The sequence below is a fragment of the Ambystoma mexicanum genome, chromosome 4q, assembly GCF_040938575.1.
Source record: "Ambystoma mexicanum isolate Mex_15411 chromosome 4q, UKY_AmexF1_1, whole genome shotgun sequence".
Taxonomy (NCBI): Eukaryota; Metazoa; Chordata; class Amphibia; order Caudata; family Ambystomatidae; genus Ambystoma; species Ambystoma mexicanum.
This window is the reverse complement of record NC_090928.1, coordinates 1,107,386,880-1,107,407,091: the sequence shown is the minus strand read 5'-3', so window position 1 is coordinate 1,107,407,091 and position 20,212 is coordinate 1,107,386,880. Positions and strand designations below refer to the sequence as shown.

Below are 20,212 nucleotides of genomic sequence, written 5' to 3'. Positions count from 1 at the left end.
AAGATCACAGACTTTTTAACAGAAATATTTAACAGAGAAGGAGACCCCAAAGAATTGGTTTCCGACAATGGATCTCAGTTCATGTCATTAGAATTTCAAGGGTCCCTCAGGGACAGAGCAATTGATCACATAACAACGTCGCTGTATCATCCGATTTCAAACGGACTAGTAGAGAGAATGAACAGATTGGTAAAGAGCGTGGTTCAATTGGCCACAGCCAACACCCTCCCGTGGAGAGAGACACTCAAGGAAGCCCTTTGTGCATATAGGACAACTCCACACACCACCACCAATGTTGAACCATTCACCATGATGCGAGGCAGAATTGCATCCAATCGACTTTGACCTGCATGGATTTTCATGGACACTGGAGAAGCAAAACTTAACATGGATCATATTCAAAACAAAGTGAAGGAGAAGCAGGCGAAATACAAAGCTTATTATGATTCAAGAAATGGAGTAAAAGAAATGCTGATCCGAGAAGGAGACTGGGGGTGCATTAGAGAACCCAAGAAAATGCATAAAAGCGAATCCAGCTGTTGAGTGATGAGATGTCACGGCAAATCGGTGGTACTGGAAGACGGGAAGAAATGGTCTGGCGACGAACTCGTGAAAATAGAGAAAGATTTCAACAGACCAAGCACGAGCAAAGATAAAGGCATTCGATTGGAAGATGATCTTGCAACAACAGAAGCACCTCACCAGGGGAACAAAGATTATGACATTTCCCATGATGCAAGCGATATAGCCCCAGTTGTGGGACTGTCCAAGAGGAATCGGAGAGTCATCCGGAACTTCAATAGTGACTATATTTACTACTAATATTTGGCACAGTATCCTTTTACCATAAGAACTACATTTTAATGTTGTATCGTTCCATGTTGTAGTTATAAGGTGGTTTATTCCATTTCCATTTCCTCCTTTTCCTTTCCCCTTTTTCTCTTCCTTCCCCACAACCCCTTTTGTTTCTTTTTCTCATCCTTTGTTAAATATAAGGAGGGACATGTTATGTAGAATACACTGACATCATTGACAATGATGTCAGTGGAACACTGTGATTAGAACCTTCTTGTTATGATGAGGGGCAGAGTACCTTGCAATCGATTAAGTCCCTGGTTATCAGGAAATAATGTCAGGTATTTGAACATGGATGTGATCCTCGAGAGGGTGAAGGAAAAACAGAGGAAATATAAAGAATATTATGATCATGTCAAAGACACCCGGAATGTTATGATAAGGAAGGAAACTGGGTCAGGGTGCAAGAACATCGTAAGGTATTGAAAGGTCAATCCAAATTCAGAGACCTGCAGAGGATGGAGGGATTGGGAAGGAAGTCTGTGGTTCTTGATGATGGAAAAGTCTGGTCTTTCGATGATGTCGTGCGAACCTCAGCTATCACCTCCCGTGCTGAAGTGCCACATGAAGGAGGCGTAGCACAATTCCTGAGGTGGGAGGAGCAAGCTGGTTCTTCTGAGCTGCCTGCCAGGAGAAGGAGGATCTTGCCCAACTTCAAGAGTGACTTTGTATATTACTGAACTGTATCCTTACTACATTACAAACTTCTTTTTCTTATTTACCCTTCTCTCTCCCTACCTTCCTCTTTCTTCTCTCTTACCCTTTCTTATGTGTTTTGTTCCTTTCCTTTTATTGCCGACGGACGGATATGTTATGGTGTTTCATGACATGCTTCTCTGTGTCACTCCGTGGAGTTTTGGAGCCCACCGGTCCTGGAACGCCACGGAGTGAGAACGTTAAGCACAGTCCAAGAGGCTACTGATGCCCGGGGGTCTTCGGATTGAATAAACCTTCTTTCTCTTCATACTCACATATGTTTCCTAGTCATCCCTGCTACCACAAGTATCTCCAGAGTTGACAGGTGGCATTGCCCTCCCTCCCTATTTTCCTTATTAATGTAAATACTGTGTGTGACATCACAGTGCAATATGTAAATATTCCATACTGTTAATCCCATTCCCAGCACATCATTGGGCCTCATTACGACTAGGGCTGTAAGGGATTAACGGTAAGGGCACCGGTACCGGTAATCCCTTACCGCCCTACTACGAGTTCCCTTTACGGGTCCTCCCTTAACGCCTGGTTTTACCAGGCATTAAGGACAGGATCTGCAAAGGGACCTTAGAGCTAATAACGGTACCGCAATTTGCCCTACGGGGGCTCAAATGGGAATGGGGAAGGGCCCTGGTGAATGGGGAATTACCGCCCCCGCCAACCTTGCAATGGGGCGGTAATAGCTCCATTCATCAGGGCGGAGTCAGTGAGGTTTTGGAGGCAGCCATGGCGCTAATAGCGCCATGGTTACCTCCAACAGTGTAATGACCCCCATTGTGTTTTTATGTGCTGCCTGTTGTATATGGATATTGACAATATTCAAAAGTTTAAATACAGCTTAAAAATAGTGATGTGGGGTATAGGGTTCAGTGGGCTGCTATGGAATGTAGAATATGGGGTTGGAATGTGATGTTAAAGGGGAGAGACGCTGGGAAGAGAGATGAGAGAGGGCCGCTGCGTTAAGGGCAGCTACTGTATTCGATTAAATTCAAAATACAGATGTTTGAAAAAATCGGCCCGCATCTTCTTAATACTGCCCCCTGTTTTGTCCCACTGCAGCCCTATTACATCCGGTTAATGATGCTGCTCAAACTACTTGTACTAAAGTAAGGCACCCGGCATTGGCCCTCTCCAACCATCAACACTTGATTATGCACAGGGTGTCGTGTCAAAGCTCTCCTTACTAATAAAATTAATATAAATACACTATCTAAAAATACACATTTTAGCTTGCATAGGTCTTCACTATCAGTATCTTTATCCTCACTCAGCAACTTGTGCCCAAAGGTCTTCCCGTAAAAGGAGCAAAACCTAAATATTTATAGGAAACGTGGGCTCAGAGGAAAGCCAGGCCCCAAAAAATGAGTTGCATTCATTCAAACATGTTGCCAGCCACCCAGTCAAACTTTACGAGAATCTTTGTGAACATTCCCACAGAGATGCGTATTCAGGACTAAATCCAGACACCATTCACAGAACCAGCGATGTCTGGATGTGGCTCAGTGGGTCTGAAACTCGGCAGAGCTGCGTTGATATGTCTACACATGCAACCTTAACCCCTTTAGGTTTGTGGCATGCTAAGTAAGTGACAGGTCACATGCCTAGCCCATTCATTAGCAAACCCACCCAGCATTCCGGATATAATGTCTCCAATACTAAAGAGGTTAAGCGCGTCTTGATTTCAGATTTGTTAGAAGAAAAAGAACGAGATTGAATCAAGATCCTGTGTTTCCTGAACTGGGAAAAATACAGGCCCGTTGCCAAGCCCCCTTTTCCTGGCTACCAGCATAAAATAATGGTCATACACAATGGCATATAAAAATAAACACTCCATCCATTCAATCAAGCTTTGCCCAGACCCTAGACACACAAGCAATATTTTTTGTTGGGTGTGAAGTAGTAGTGCCAATACTGCTCAACCTATCCACTGCATTCCGATGGGTCAGTTGGAGAATTCCATTGGTGTGAAGGAATGGATTTCGCTTGGTTGATTTTTTTCTGAAAAACAATTCAACAAGTAAAGGGCCCGTTTCTTGTCCCCAGAAAGTGCAGCATTTAGGAAGTGCCACAGAGACCTTCTCGTCCCTCTTAATCTCCATGTGAAAATGCACCTGTTATCGAAGGGTGTGAAGAGTGGGGATGAGGGGTTGGGTAACTACGAAGTAAACTGTCTACCAAGCCTTGTCGAGCGTCTGCTAGGATCAGACTCATGCCACCTTTAGGCAGCCATAAATTGCATCAAAAACAAACTTGCCCTCCAGGGAAGTGGGAGTGTCCAGTCTACCCAAGAGGAAATTGCTTGTCTATAAGCCTGTCTACATTTAAAAGGTTTTTGAAGGCATGCTTCGATACCGCGGCTTCTCTGTGTGTTGTATGTACAGAATAAATCACATGTCTGATAATCAGTTACCTAAACGAAACAAGTGTCTATTAGTTTGTACAAAAGTAAAAAAACAAGGCTTTGGTGCTTAAGATGATACAGTAAGATGACAGTGGAAGTGGAAAGTAGAGATAACATTTACAATTTAAAACAGACCAGGAACACTTTTTCAGAAAGACAAAGCCATGTTAATTTGATAGTGCAGCATAATTGAATATGAAATGTAAGGACATACTCCGTCCTGAGGTACTTGGGGCAAGGGAAAGTGTCGACTGTTTCGCCCCGGCAAACAGCCTTCAGCAGGATGAACTTTCAGGAAAAATCGATGTTGGAGTAAAACTAAATGTAAGATCCTTTGTGTTGCTAAGGTGCAGACGTACTGTAGTGGGAAACAAGAAACCCTAAATAAATGATGTGGTTTGCAAATCCAGAATGCAACGTTCAAGTATCCATGGATTGTCAACAGTGATGGGGTCTCCAATAAATCAATGAGCCCAGAATGTTGAGGAAATAAACGTTTCCAATTTTTGTTTATACTGAACCTGCCCACCCGTTGAGGCCAAACACCTACTTGTGGTGGGTCAAGATGCAGAATTGTCAGTTTCTTGAAAACAGGACTCGGAAGTAAAAAATAACTACAAATCTCAAAGAATGGGTTTAAAAAAGGTAGGTACCTGCTTGCAGGGGTAGGGTGCTATGCCCTAAGCTCTGGGCAGATCACTGGAAGAAAACTAGCTGTTACTGCAGGAGCGAGTGTACAAAGCATTTACCAGACTGTTACAACCACTACTCCATTTTTCTCATCTCTTTTTAAATGTAATCTTTTCATTAAGGGTTATACAACATACAGCGAAAAACATGAAGTCGTGCCCATTGCATTCAGCATCAGCATGGCAAGAACTACCACGAGGATGTATTGGCTGTCAATTGAGCATACCCGGTCCATATTCTCAAAGTCAGTCCAACCCTCTTCAAAACCCCAACAACAACTTACAACAGTCCTCCCTACATACCCGTCCCATCACCCCCAATACGGCCCGCAGGAGCTCAGCATGGGGCACTTGGCGAGCGGGTCCTTAGAGGCAGTCACGCTCGGCTCAGTGGTGTAGTCGAGCCGCTTCACCACACTCTTTGGGACTTTCCTTGCATGTGCCCACAGGTCAGAGCTGCTGGCACCTCATTTTTTGAAGCATCCAAACCATCAACAGTGGCCATAATTCGGATGGGCCTTCCCATTCCCCATGGGAGCAGCGTTAGCCCGTGGCCATGTTGCTCGGGCTCTCGAGCACCCCTCCCGCGCTCCCCCCCCCCTCCCGTGTTCCAACTCTTTTTCGCTTTATATGAACACACTGTCAGGTCTCGACCCCTTCCCAGTCCCACATTCCTCTCCTCTGCGATCTGAACAATGTGCTTGCCATTGGAGTGGAGATTCAGATGGTGGCCACGTGTGGTCATCCGGGGCATCGGCTACAGTCGTGAAGCTTTTCATTCAATTAAGATGGCTTCCACACCAAGAACTGGGCATCCAACCTGGCTGACCGTGCAGGAGTAGTGCGACAGCATTTTCAGTCCGAGCAACTGCGTGCCAGCCAGAGATGCCATTTCAGGATCCATGCATCTATCCATTAAGATTGCCAACTCCGTGCAGAACTACCACCATAAAAGGATCCTATGAATGGATAAAACATTGATATCAATGCTTCCGGATCGGAGGACTGAAGGTCCCACATCCCAGTTTGCAGTTCTCTGGGAATTCTACAGTCCGTGTGTCTGTTTCTCTGCTGGTGCCTTCTCTCCAGCAGTCCCAAGCATTTAGTCTCCTCAGGGTAGGCTGAGCAGCTGTATCTGTGACCACAACGACTCCACCCGGCGCCATCCTGCGTCACAGAATACTTTGCCATCTCACCGGTAGTGCAGTCTCCTCCGATCTGGCCTACTGCCAGTTTTTCTGATTATAAGAACTTCCTCCTAGTTTTCATGCTTTCCGAGTAGTGCGGTGATCCACTGTTTCGTGGCCATTTTGTGGACTAATGTCAGGACTGCCTGCTGCTCAGAAAAGATAAGGCGGGCCACACAGCACTAGGATGGCTTTAAAGAGGCTCTGCAGGCAGGACTTTCCGATTGCTCCTATCCAGACCTCTTCAATGTCTTTTTGAGTGGAGGCTCAATATCCCCACACCGACACCAGAATCCCACTGCTCGAGAACAGTTTTCACTCCCCTAGCACCTCCTGGCATTACAAAACCATTGCCTGCTGTTAGAATATCCCCTTAAGCAAGTGGTTCTCCCCACCAGCATGTTCATGGATGCAGAACCGGGTGTAAAGAAATCCCGCTATTGTTTCCATGATCTAGAATACAGATCTGCCCTCAGCCATCACTTGGCCATATCAACAGGCACTCTGCAGCACTGGCTAGGGGACCCTGCAGCAGCCTCTTATTTCTATCAGAACCACTGATGTCCAGTGATAAAGTCGCCTGGGAAATGGCCACTCAGGGGTGACATTTCCCAAACAATGCGCCCTCAGTAAAATCAAACACTTTCCCAAATAATCTAGGATTGGAGTTCATAATATGAAATTATACCCATAATAGTATATTTGGGGAAAGTGTTTTAGGGGTCAGGAAAATAAAAAGACCCCTACCTGGTGACTTTTTCCAGGTGACATTATCACATACAACCCCACAGAAATCCCCCCCAACCCCACATAGGAACTTACTACACAAGCAGCCTGGTCCGACAGGTGCACCCACTGGCCTGCTCCATCCAACACAACTCTGGAAAGATACAGGCAGTGTTGGGAAGCTTGCCTACAAAGATGATGTATGTAGTGTTTCAATTGCAGTGACCATGTCCTTTGCTCAGTGGTGTGCCTTTAGCACAAATACTTGAAAAGGTTCTGCAGTAGTAGACAAAAGGTTGGGGGCTTGCAGTCAATTTACCTTCGGGCCAGCCTGGTACCATATGGGGCTGGCACTGCTCTCGCTATACATTACTGTCGGATGGAGCCGCATAAGCAACGGGCAGGATCATTTGTTCTGGGGACTTGGGAGCAGAGGAAACAGTACCCGTCAGCCGCCCTATGGTATGTGCTGGTGTGGTGCTACACAGTGGGGATTTGGTCAGATTGTTTTGCTCAGAGTTGGAATTTGTTTGATTGTTTTAAAGACAATAGTGCAGTCGTTTGCTGTTTATTCTCCATACATTGGCTTTGTAACGCACACATTGGCCATGTGTCTGCTTAGCAGACACTAGGGCTGCGTGTTTGTCCACAATGATCACAAACACTGCAGGAATGTGGGTGTGCTATTTTCAACACCTCTGCAGATGTAAAGAAGTAGTTGGTCGGACTGCAGACAGTAAGTAGCAGGTGCAACAGTCCTAGTGTTGTTTGTGCAGAATTGGGATCGTTTGGGCCACAGTTATTATGGAGTTCTGTCCTGCTGATGCAAGGTTGAGTTAAGTGATTCTTAGGGGGGAGTTTATCTGAGAGCTGTGGCTTCACGGGTGAATACTTGAGATGTAGTGCACAGAGCCCCACCGCTGTCTCGTATCGAGACCGCCACCTTAAAACACAGACTTGAATGAAGCCTTTTGGGGCCTTCCAGTCCCCTCCAGTTCCCCGTACACCTCCCATGTCATGCCTTATAGTGTATGTCCTCAGATCCCCACAGTGGAGTAGCGACAGCATTTTCAGGTGAGAAGCTCTGCTACGTGGCCATTGGGAAGAGATCGGCGCATTAAGTGTTGTCTACTCTTCATGGACATTAGTTGTGAGGAAACCAGGCTCAGTTGGCCTCCATCAATAAGGGGTTGCTTGGACGATCAGACTTATCCATATAGCCCAGAGGTATTAAAACGTGTTTATGCTGATGCCCCCCATCCCCTCTCTGAGTAAAAATAGTGTTGTCGGGCCCCTCAGGTGCCATATCTCCTTATATTTTCTATTGAAATCACTCACAGTACTCCCCAAGGGCCTCGCGCCCCCCTGGCTAGCCTTCCGGCTCCCCTATGGGTGCCAGCCCCACAGTTTGAAGACCACTGGGTCATTATTCATTCAGCGTGTAGCTCTCAATGCGGCCAACTGGCATGTTTGGATTGCTTTTTGGGGTGTGGTTTGGCACCGCTGGTGAAAACCATATACGTGGTAGTGAAGACCGAAGGAGAGGGCCTGTGCTCATTCCACACGGGAGGGGAGGGGTGTCTTCAGTTGGATGGCCAGTGTGGGCGTGTTTCACAAAGCAGTGTTATCCGCATCTCTCCCCACAGCGGATAGCGCAGTATCCTGTTTCCACAAAGTAAATTACCTCAATGTAATTTACTTCGAGGAAATTATTTTGAAAATACTTCGAATTTTATATGTATTTGTGGGGTAAGAGGTAAAAGGGGGTAAGGAGGGCTTCGGGTGGGAGGGATAGGGGGGCATGAGGGAGACCCCACCAAAAAACCAAAAACAAATTCAAAGTATTTATCTGAAGTAATTTCAACAAAGTAAATGACATGGAAATGACATGGAACCGGTAGCGCATATATACGTGGGTCACCAGGGTGGCCTATCTCACCTGATGCTACCACGGCTGTCACACAGACGGACACTGTGTGAATGCTGCTCACCTCCTTCCCGCCAGGGCCCATATCACTGTATCACAAGGCCAGGTCTAGACTATTTAGCTCCCACTGTCAACAAGGCTGGCATATTATTGGGGAGGTGACCTATCCTTACTGTGCAGCAATTTCAGCTCGGGGCCTTACCGTGCCACAATGCCATCAGGAGGAAGAAGCATTTCTTTGGTGTATATGCATGTATGTGGACGTCGATGCGAGGTGGGATACGTTTCCCCAGGAGCGCCAACGTCGGGTCAGAAGTGGCAGGCAGAATGGGACAGGGAACATAAAAGTTTGAAACAGGTAAGTAACGGAGTGGTGGGATGGAGGCGGAAGGGCGGACGGGTTTCGGTGGTAAAAAGAAGGGAACCCCCTTTCCATGAAATGTCCACGCAGAGCAAACAGAAAGGTTTTCCCTTTCACGTGACCTCAAAACCTACAGAAGTTTGGGCTTATGCAATACGCATGGAGCTCATCTCCGGTCCTCGCTTCGCTCCGGCCTACCTAGGTGCGATTTGGCGGGCAGTTACCAGCCCTGTATGCCCCCGAGAAGGGGTGATTCAATCAATCAATCAGCTATTTGTATAGCGCTCTTTCACGAAAGACATCATGGCGCTTAAAAGCAGCCGACAGCCGTGAGAGATGAAGAAGAATCACAGAAACTAAACAGACGGAAGGTTTACCTAAAGAGAAACGTTTTGAGGCTTTGTTTGAAAGACAGGAAATCCTCAATTCTCCTCAGCTTAACAGGCAGCAAGTTCCAAAGCTTGGGCCCCGCCACTGATTGCTAGATTCATCGTGAGGAGTCTTCCCGCCACCGATTGCTAGATTCATCTCGAGGAGTCTCCCGCCACCGAATGCTAGGTTCATCTCGATGAGTCTTCCCGCCACCGATTGCTAGGTTCATCTCGATGAGTCTTCCCGCCACCGATTGCTAGATTCATCCTGAGGAGTCTTCCCGCCACCGATTGCTAGATTCATCCTGAGTTGTGAGGAAACCAGGCTCAGTTGGCCTCCATCAATAAGGGGTTGCTTGGAAGATCAGACTTATCCATATAGCCCAGAGTCTTCCCGCCACCGATTGCTAGGTTCATCTCGAGGAGTCTTCCCGCCACTGATTGCTAGATTCATCTCGAGGAGTGTTCCCGCCACCGATTCCTAGGTTCATCTCAAGGAGTCTTCCCGCCACTGATTGCTAGATTCATCTCGAGGAGTCTTCCCACCTCTGATTGCTAGATTCATCTCGAGGAGTCTTCCCGCCACCGATTGCTAGGTTCATCTTGAGGAGTCTTCCCGCCACCGATTGCTAGATTCATCTCGAGTCTTCCCGCCACCGATTGCTAGATTCATCTCGAGGAGTCTTCCCGCCACCGATTGCTAGATTCATCTCGAGGAGTCTTCCCACCACCGATTGCTAGATTCATCTCGAGGAGTCTTCTTTCTAAACCTGGGCAACGCTCGTTCTTGCACCACCTGTCCTGCAGTGATCATCAGCAAGGTGGGTCTTAGTAGCCAATGCATTTAGGACACATGTCCCTGAAACACAGCGTTTGGTTGTAATTAAACACTAATCCCTGTGGCAGAAGCCCTTGGAAATGGATATGCACACGTGCTTAATGGCGCCATGCTTGGACTCGAAGTGGGGCGCATTTCACAGGGATCCATATTTTGCATGGTGCAAGATTTTGCAGGGCTAGGCTTCAATGCAGGCGCCGTCACAATAGCCAATCAGAAAGATGTAGGTAACCACACTCAGAAGTGGAACTGAAGCTGATCAGAGCGTTCCTTAAGAGCCTGACACCATTCAAACAGGACTGTGCAGAGCCTCCGGCGTGGGGCGACCTGAATTAAATCAAACGTCTTGGCACATAGATAGAGCAGTCTAAAAATACACCACTTAAAGAAACCGTCTGCTGCCTTGCAGAGAAAATGGGGGGGGGACTGCTGAGAACGTACGTCCGCTACAGCACAAGCGGCACCAAGCACTGTCTTCTAACTTCGTACTTAGCAGGAGTGCAGCTCTTGCATAATGTCTAAACACCAGGGCTTTAAGTGGGTCTGGGCTGACCGGGGACAAGCCCTGCCAGTCTCCAGTAAAGGCTCCCCCTGCCAGGGCCCACCACCAGTAGTCCCGGCCACACGGTTACAAAGGCTGCCTGTAGGTGGCAGCACTTCCGATTAGAAAAGAAAAGTCAATTGCCTTAGCTTTTTCTCTAAACCGAAGTACTGGCACCTGTAGGCAGTCCGTCTAACCGTGGATTTGGCTACACGGCTGCCTGATGACTCTGTACTCAAATAGGAGGAGGGCTGGAGGGCCCGGCTCTCCTATTGTTTCGGAGTAACGAATCATCAGGCAGCATGAAAACCCTTTAACCGTGTGGGTAAAGGGCTATCATGCTACTGATGACTCTTTACAATAGGAAAGTTGGGCCCCTCCATTCCTCCTCCTGTTTCTGAGCACAGGGTCATCACGCAGAAGACAGACCTTTCACTCACGGAGCCTGTGGTTTTTAACCACACGGCTCCTTGAATTAAAGGGCTGCCTGAGCTGGGGCGCACTGGTGCCACACCTTATGGTGCATCCAGCCCATCCTTTTGTTTAAAAGTAGGGGTTGGGAGCACCAAAGGTAATGCCAGTGTGGCCCAGCTCCTCCCGCTTTCACCAGCCGCCACCTTAGGCAAGAGGGCATGGGGGGCTCTCTTTAGGGGCGTGACCCAAGGAAACACGTTCTTAGCCTATGCCCCCCCTCGATTTAGCATCCCACTTAAAGCACTGCTAAACACTACGCGGGTAAGTGGGGTAAAGTCTGCTAATGCGCCATTTCCCCCAATCTGATCCTATTGAAAGTCACAGTTTCTGAAGGCATGTTGGACATTCCTATTCTTCTGTATAACGAGGACACGCTGACATTCTCAACACTGTGCTGCACTTGCTTGGCATCCCAGAGAGGCCTTGCCTTCTTATCGCCATCGTCACAGGATGGCGCTTCAGGGCGCATGCGCCTTCCAGCCAGTTGAGGCAGCATGACACGATCACGTGTGCTAGAACAGTGCAGTGGCGGGTCTTTGCAGTCAGGTCTTGGTTTTGACTTTGTAAAGCAGTGCACAAAGACAACGCAGAAAAGCACAGGCCAGCAGCCGAGGCAAGCAACGCAGAATGCAAAAACTAGAGCGCCTACCTCCCCAAAGGCTCCTCGACCAATCACCTTCAAGATTTCAAAATCCTCCTTGTGCAGTCGCATCTGCTTCACCTTAAACGTAAAAGGCTTGGCTGGAAAGAAAGGGAAACCGGGAGCATTAATACCACATTAAAAACGGGTCATATGGAGCATTATACACCACAAGAAAAAGAGCAAAATCACATGATAAGTCATAGGAAACATTCCTTGATCCCAGATTAAATGCAGTACAAAAACACCTAGGGGACCCTTAACCACAACAGCCACTTGTGTTATGTATAGAGCGAATCCCTCTATCACTCTGCCATCCGTACCCTCTCTCTCCACATGATTCCAGCTCCAACTCACTTTCTCACCTAGGCTGCCTTCCTTTCTTCTCCCAACTTAAATTTCACTTCCTTTGTCTTGTCTTTAAATCTCTTCATAACCTTGCCCCTCCTTACCTCTCCTCTCTTCTCTCATTCTACACCCCCTCTCGCTCCCTTCGTTCTGCTGATCTCTTCTTACTTTCTGTCCCCCCACCTCCTTGTGCCTCTTCTCCTTTCCGCTCCTTTCAGCTCCTTGCCCCCCTACATTGGAACTCACTACCTTTCACTATCCGCTCCATCCCGACCTATTCCTCCTTCCACTCCTCCTTGAAATCACTCCTTCATTCCCCTCCCTGACACCTTTGCCCTGCAACCTTTTTCTCTCGCCTTCTAGTACCCTCTTCCTTGTTCTCTTATCTTTCTCTGTCTCTCCTAAGATCTCCTTTCTTCCTACTACTCACTTTACTCCCTACACTCTCTCTCTTCTCCTTCTCCTGCCCCCTACTTTCCTCTTCCTTCTCATATGCAAATTGTTCTACATGCTGTTTTTCTGGTTTGATTCATTATATACTGTTATTGCTACTACTGTTCCATGTTTTATGTTTTCTTGTTGTTAAACTATAAAGCACTTTGGTTTAAAGCGCTATATAAACAATAAATACAAATACATTACCGATCAAAATAACAGGAAACACTATTACCCAATGTAATGGCACTAATGTATCGACCTTGGAAGGATGAAAGGCGAAGTCGGCGCTTCCCAAATTCAAAATACGCGATCTGGGATGACGGGGGAACAGAGGAGACCGTACACATACAGAGCTCATCAGCAAGTGCTAAACTCACCGAGCAATCTTACCAATATTACACATTCATTGGTCGCGGGATGCGAGCGAAATGGATGTTCTAGGTTCTGGCAGCATGTATGTTTAATACCTGAAACCACCTCCAAAAATGCCAAGCATAGTGCGGTTCCAGAGTAAACATCGACCTTCATTGGACCGATAGTAGGTACTGGGATTTAAGACACTCACAGCAGCTCTGCCTTCACTCGACATGCCATAGAAAGGCACCATGGACCACCAGCCTCTCGAGTTTCTTTCTTCTACCTTCCCCATGTAATGTTTTGCAAAATGTAGGTACCCCCGCAGTGGTCTCCTCCACAAAAGGCTGTCCTCTGGAAACTGCTTGTGCCCAGGCCTGAGGTTACCAGACTGTGGAGGAGAGGAAAGCGGGTGGCGAAGGACACTGGGAAGAACAGTCCGAGGTGTAGTAAGGAGGATCAATAAGAATGCATATAAATGGTCTGAGTCAAGCCCGGGGTAGGAGGTTGAGCTGTAGAGGGTTGTTCCAATACTACTTATGTGTGAGTGGTTGCATGATGTGCTCACCCAATCCAGAGTAGAGTGGAGGCCCATAACGGACTGGGATTGGCCAAAGTTTAGTCCGTCTTGTACACCAGATGACCGTGTAAGAAAGACAGACACTTCGGGATGCGTGGTAGAGCGGTCAGTGTAGGAAGACCAGACATCGGAGTGGAGGTAAATCATTATGCCTCGGCTCATCCCTATCAGATAGTGGCTGCGTGTGTCGTCGGCGGCGGAACAAAGTTTAGCTGGGGGACTTAGGATTTGCGGGTAGAGGATACGCAGCCCAGTGCTGCGAGCCATGTTCTTTACTCAATGCTTCAGGAACAGAGGGATACGTGTGGGTGGTATGGGCACTAACTAATATTCCAAATATCAGAGGTCTTGTCAATCCTCTTTGCATGGCTGATCTGCCAAGTTGAGGGAGGCCTCTCATCTTTTCAATCAAATTTCTGCCAAGTTTCAAAATCCTTAGGTCTTCTACTTGCCTTGTGAAGCTTGAAGAGTAAACCTGCATCTAAGCTGAAACCAGACCCACCTGTTCCTTTTAATAAACACTACATCTCATAAAATAGAATAACAAACATTTGATCTATCCCTGATTTTTTAATCTGGTATCAATATATTAAGAACGGTTCACCATTCACTTTCAAGTTACATTAGAAGCATCTCCAAGTGAGTCGAGCCCTAAAATCGAAATCTGCCCTAGGCCACATGCCAAATCTCCAGGTTTACAAGCAGACGAAGTCAAAAAGTGTAATATCGAATAGCACTACAGTGGCAACTGCCATAGTATTAAACAAACCCATGACATGCTAAACTAGTTAACAGAAGGATTTCTGGGCTAAGTACTCAGCACTGAACCCCGTATTATGTCAGCAACAGGGGAGTATCAGGCAGGTTGAGAAATAAGAAGTGGCAGGCAGGTTGCCAGCCACGCATGGTAGAGACCACAAATGCACCCAAGAGAGGCATCACAACCTCCAACTGAGAAAACTTAAGAGGCAACTAGCATGCGGCTCTACAGCGTGCTTGTGGTGCTGCTAAGTATGGGCCGAGTAAGCACTATTAAGCTGCTTAGGTTTTCCTTTGTTACTGTCGACATCATGCATGGTCTTCTCTGTGCGCAGACCTTTCATGTCTTATCCATCAGCAAATACATTGGGAATGACATAACCTTAAAAGCACAGAGGAGGATACTCATGAAGGCTGTGATCATATGCAACGGTCTCAAACCAACTGGCCTTTATCCTAGTAATATTCATGCCCAAGCCTTGTTCCCTTAGTGATATCCGTGTCATACTAATCCTTGTACTAAAGAGCCGTCCCAATTTTCTGGTGGCCTTGGTCACCAACTCTTAATTTATCTACTAATGTGGGTGCAAAAAATCTCAATTTCGTTGTGATATCATTCTCCTGCAATTGTCCTAGGGATTTGTTCTATTGTTTTCCTATAATCAGAGCCCCCCTTTTCCGTGTGATATTACTCCCCGACAACTTCTTTACAGAGATTTATAATTGACCAAATCCCCATTTTCCTAGTGATGTCCGTATCATCTCCCATTGCGAGAAATCACTGTCCAATCATGCTCGTCTTTGTGATATTAGTTCCTACAGCTCGTTGTCCTAGTGATATTAGTGTCCTTTCTTTGTTTTAATAGTGATTTTAAATGCCTACACCATGTTGTCCTAGTGATATCAGTGCCCACCTCTTGTTGTTTTAGTGATATCAGAGATAATTTGAGGTTGTCCTAGGGATACAAGTGCCCACTCCTCGTCGTCCTAGTGATACGAGTACCCATACTGTGTTGTCGTCAGGAAACATGTGCCCATTACTCGTTGTACTGGGGATATTAGTGCCCACCCCTTGCTGTCCAAGTGTTATAAGTGCCCAATCTTTGTTTTCCTAGCAATATTAGTTCCTCAAACCCGTTCTCCTAGTGATATTAGTGCCCAACCCTTCTTTGTTGTCCTACTGATATCTCTGGCCACTCTTTGTTGTTATTAGTGCCCAATGTTTTCTTTCCTAGCAATATTAGTTCCCACAGCTCGCTGTCTTATTGATATTAGTGCCCATTCTTTGTTGTCCTAGTGTTATTAGTGCCCAATGTTTTCTTTCCTAGCAATATTAGTTCCCACAGCTCGCTGTCTTATTGATATTAGTGCCCATTCTTTGTTGTACTCGTGTTATTAGTGCCCACTCTTGGTTTTCCTAGTGTTATTAGTGCCCAATCTTTTCTTTCCTAGTAATATTAGTTCCCACCCCTTCTTTGTTGTCCGAGTGATATCAGTGCCCACCCTTTTTTGGCCTAGTGTTATTAGTGCCCAATATTTTCTTTCCTAGCGATATTAGTCCCCACAGCTTGTTATCTTATTGATCTTAGTGCCTACACCACGTTGTCTGAAAGATAGTAGTGCCTACTTGATATTGCCCTAGTGATCTTTGTACTTACTCCTCATTCTCCTAATAGTTTCAGTACCAACTCCTAGTTGTTCTGTGCACACCTCGTCGTATTGGCGATATCTGCTCCAATCCACATATTGTGCTGATCATAACTGTTCCTACTTGCAATTTCCTTAGTAGCATGACCTCGGGAGGATTTCTTAGGGGCAACGCGCTGGTCTTGCAAGCAAGATGACACTGAGCAACACAGGTTCCGCGCTTAGAAACATTTGGGTATTAAGCACGTTATAAATAACCCATTACAATTAGTGCCGAACTTTCAAAAAGTCCCCTGGAATATTACTACGTCATGTCAACTTCCCAAAATTATCAACAAAAGAAATTCAGTATTACTCTGGGTAAACATGTATAGAGTAAGGGTTTTTCCAAGTCTTCAAGATCGTTCCACTCACGCGCATCAGGTCTAGACTGTGACCAAGGCGGTGGAAGCCGAAGCGCCCCAGACAGACTACAGCTGAGTTTAATCATCATGACAATGCAAACTCCCTGGAAGGGAAACACTGTGCTAACACAGCCGGGAGAGAGCACACCTGAAAGTGCAAAGAATAGTCGTGATGGCTAGTGAACGTGCAACACGTGCTGGTGATCCATTATCGGATCCCAGTTATATCATACATGTGTCGCATCAAATGGATACATTTGTGTAGATGCCTACAAACTGTGCTGTCATGTTTTTTTGAAGATCATAACTAAATAAATTCAAATGTCCATCCATATAAATGATGTACAAGTGTTATTGCACTAAAAACGACCCACGAGAAATCTAGGCTAATTCAAGTAACCCCCATCGACACTAAAGCCTTATAAGTTCCTTTTTTTATTGGAAATGGAGCTTCCAACAGCCACACCCCTGGCATGCAGAGGCCATGTGTAAATAATAAGGCAGGACCGGAAGGGCGCAGTCATGGCCTTCCTCCACACTGAGGCATTAGTCACGAGCCCCAGAATAATCTAATTAGACAATCCCGGCTGCAAAGGATCTGCACCCCCCTCCCCCTTCATATGCTGAGACAGGAGGGGTGCAGGATTAGAAGTCAGCCTTAGGGATCAGACCGCACCACCACAGAGAATAAGTCCCAAGACGAAAGTCATCTGGCATCTCTCATCATGCCAGACGCGCAAGCAGAGGCCAACTGGCCCCAAGTCATCAGGGGATCAACTCCAATCCATGCATGCAATGCACACACCAGAACTACAAGTCCCGGCATGCAAAGCGATGACCACTTACAGGCTCTCTCTCATGAGTCACTAGCCTGAACGTCCGGCTCACAAGACCCCCAAAATAGCACTGGAGAAATATGCGCAGCCACAGCACAAGCTAAGGCAGGGAAGCCTTTACTAACAACACCAACTCTAACCAGATACTTCCTGCGCTGCTGCCTGCAAATGGACCGGTCTCTTTACTGAATTATGGCAGAAATCCAGAATTCCCTGTAAGACAAATGGTGAAACCAAATAAATGTGACTGAAATTATAAAGACCCGATCTGAGGCATAGTGGGGAGGAGGGGGGCACTGACTCACCACCCCTTGGTACAAATGACATGTCATCCAGGCAAGAAGGCAGCAGGAAGCAATTTGCAATTATACTTAACTTTGCTCACAAAGTGGTTAGAAATGTGCGTTCATATAAAGGGCAGTGTCTGAAAACCGAACCACCGACTTGGTCAGAAACACAGCCTCTGGTTCCTAATCCTTATGTAGGCAGGACGTCACGTTTTTTTTTCCTTCATACCACTTGACCCCAAAACATCTATTCAGCCCTATAAGTATAAAGTGCCATCCTTTTCGGTATGCATGTTGCCTTGGTCAAATGGTGAACCTTACGCAATACCCAGGTTAAGGAGAGACGGTGACAACGCCTGGTCCATTACCTAGAAGCAAGGACAGCAAAGAAAAGGGAGCATCTGGCCACTCCTGGTTATGACCCACGCTGGGATTTGGCAGACACTCTTCAGGTATGGATTAAAGGACAAGGACATGTGGCCTGGTGGCTAAGTTGCTGACCTTGGAGCCTGGAGATCTAGTTTCAATCACCATCCTGCTCTGCCTGAAATTGTAAAGATGGAATGCAAATATGTACAAGAAAATACCAGCACCCTGTGCTGTCTAGGTCAGATTTCACAATTGCACCCTCACCGCATCCCATCCCATCCTGGTTTCTGCAACCCAGTCTCAACCAGACCCTACACATCATAATGTTTGATGCACAGCAATGCAGGGCTGTAGCTACAAGAAAAGGGTCCCCCTCGACCCCCAGTGTTGACACTATATCAGTAACTTTCACCAGCTTAGCTGAAAACTGCAATAACAGCCTTGAAGGATGGTCTTTACCTTGTAGGGCGGCATCTCCGATGACAAATGATCACTTGGAACTAAAGTGCAGAGGTGTCAGGAGGTGCAGAGAGGTGACACGAGATGTTCTGCAAACACGGTACCCCCTCCAGGAGGTGGTGGGAGGGTGAGCAAATCTGCCCTCCAGAAATATACACGTCTTTAAGAGGAAGTGGTTGGTGGCTCGTGCAAGCGGAGGATTCACTTGAGTCAAGGAACACGCTTCAGTGATGGCAAGAAAGCTGAAGCTCATGAGATCAACCCGTCCAAGACAGAAAAACATCTTTCCAAGTCCATAAGCTGCAAGTAATCCCGAGTCCGCTTGTCTTTTCTACCCTGAATCGTTAACAATGCCATCACCTACAAGAGTACTCTTGCGATGAAACACCCATAACAAACACCAGTAATCACCTACACAATGGGTATGCAACCTGGTGCTCTCCAGATGTTTTTGACTAGGACTCCCATGCTCCTTTACCATGACTATACTAACTAGGGTGGATGGGCGTGGTAGTCCAAAGCACCAGAGTCCTAATGCACTAACATTACTAATCGGGACCCAGCAGGGAAGGCCCGCGTGCTATCACCAGCGCAAGTTATGTGGGCAATGTAACCAGTTAGAGGGTTGTAAGTGCATGTAGAATCATCCAAATACTCATTAATTAGGGTACATTATGCACTCGATTTACAAGACTAGCCCAACCAATAGGCCTGCAAAACAGTGAACCCATATTCCGTCTAATTCTCCAACCATTATTTTCAACCAGAGTGTAATGTCCGTAGTTGGGCCTGTAATTTGCTCACAAGGAAGTGTGTGCTGGTTTAAAGATGAATTACAGTGCAGGCCTTAGCTTCGATGAGAAAACTGCACTATGCAAAGCATGAAGAACTTGGAAGCACTAAGTATTTGTAAGGAGTCAATCATGGAAAAGGCACTTTGCTACTCCATCCTTTTGTTGCAATCAAGCCAATCCGAGTTCTCAGAGGAAATATCCTAGAAAATAATAACATGGGCAATTTGCACTATAATGTTACTTGTATGCAGTCATAATCTCTGAATTGCTGTTACCCCGAATCCACTGATGCAGATTGAACTCGCCCGCACTAAATAATGCTTGAAATCAATGTACTATTTACTTGCCCTATCTGGTAACGTTCTTTCGATGGGATGTTCCTCCAACGTATTCCACATCTATGACAGGTAATGACCACAGCTGTGCTGCTTCGGAAAATCTTTCGGCATAGGCGTCCTGCGTCGATGACATCAATACGTTGTCCCTCGAGGGCCGACGTCACCAGATGTTATATATAGGATGCACGGCGCCCGTAGCCTCAGTTGTAGTTTTTTCCCCAGAACATGTGGCACCAATCTCCTACCAGTATGACTGCAGAAAGACTTGCGGAAACGTAAAATGCAATCGCATAAGAAATTCTTTAGAGAGGTAGGCTGGTAGGGTTCGATGTGGAATACGTCGGAGGAACATCCCATCGAAAGAACGTTACCAGATAGGGTAAGTAACTAGTTCTTCGAGGGGATTGTGTCCTCCGACGTATTCCACATCTATGACAGACTCCCAAAGCAGTACCAACGCATGGAGGTGGGAAAAGAATTTACAAATTTAGAATTTTAGAATGCCCAATCAAATTTCTGATAGAGGAATGCCTTACCAAAGGCCAAATCCTGCCCATGGATGGAGTCTCACAAATGTATGGACAGAGGCCCATGTGTCTACTTCGCAAATATTGCGAATCGGAACACCCCTCTGTAGGGCAGTGGAGGCAGCCACACCCATAGTAGAGTGAGCCCGTAAGCCTACTGGAGGGTCCTTTCCCGCAAAACGGTAACACTCAAAGATCGTCAAAATGATCCATCTGGACAAGGTCTGCTTGGAAACAGCCTGACCTAAACGCCTTCCAGCATAACCAACAAAGAGCTGATCGTCCACTCTGACCCGGGACATCCGTGAGCGATAGAAACTCAAAGCTCTCCTAGGATCCAACCTACGG

General features: G+C 46.6%; 1 protein-coding gene across 2 annotated transcripts in view; it reads right to left on the bottom strand.

The window, feature by feature from the left end:
• Positions 1-20,212, bottom strand: part of CDC42BPA (CDC42 binding protein kinase alpha) — a 1,600,792-nt gene that overhangs the window by 1,357,972 nt on the left and 222,608 nt on the right. For both annotated transcript variants that reach the window (XM_069608679.1, XM_069608678.1), the window contains exon 2: positions 11,734-11,825. In XM_069608679.1, coding sequence (XP_069464780.1) covers positions 11,734-11,825 — 92 coding nt within the window. The remainder of the gene's footprint in view (positions 1-11,733; positions 11,826-20,212) is intronic.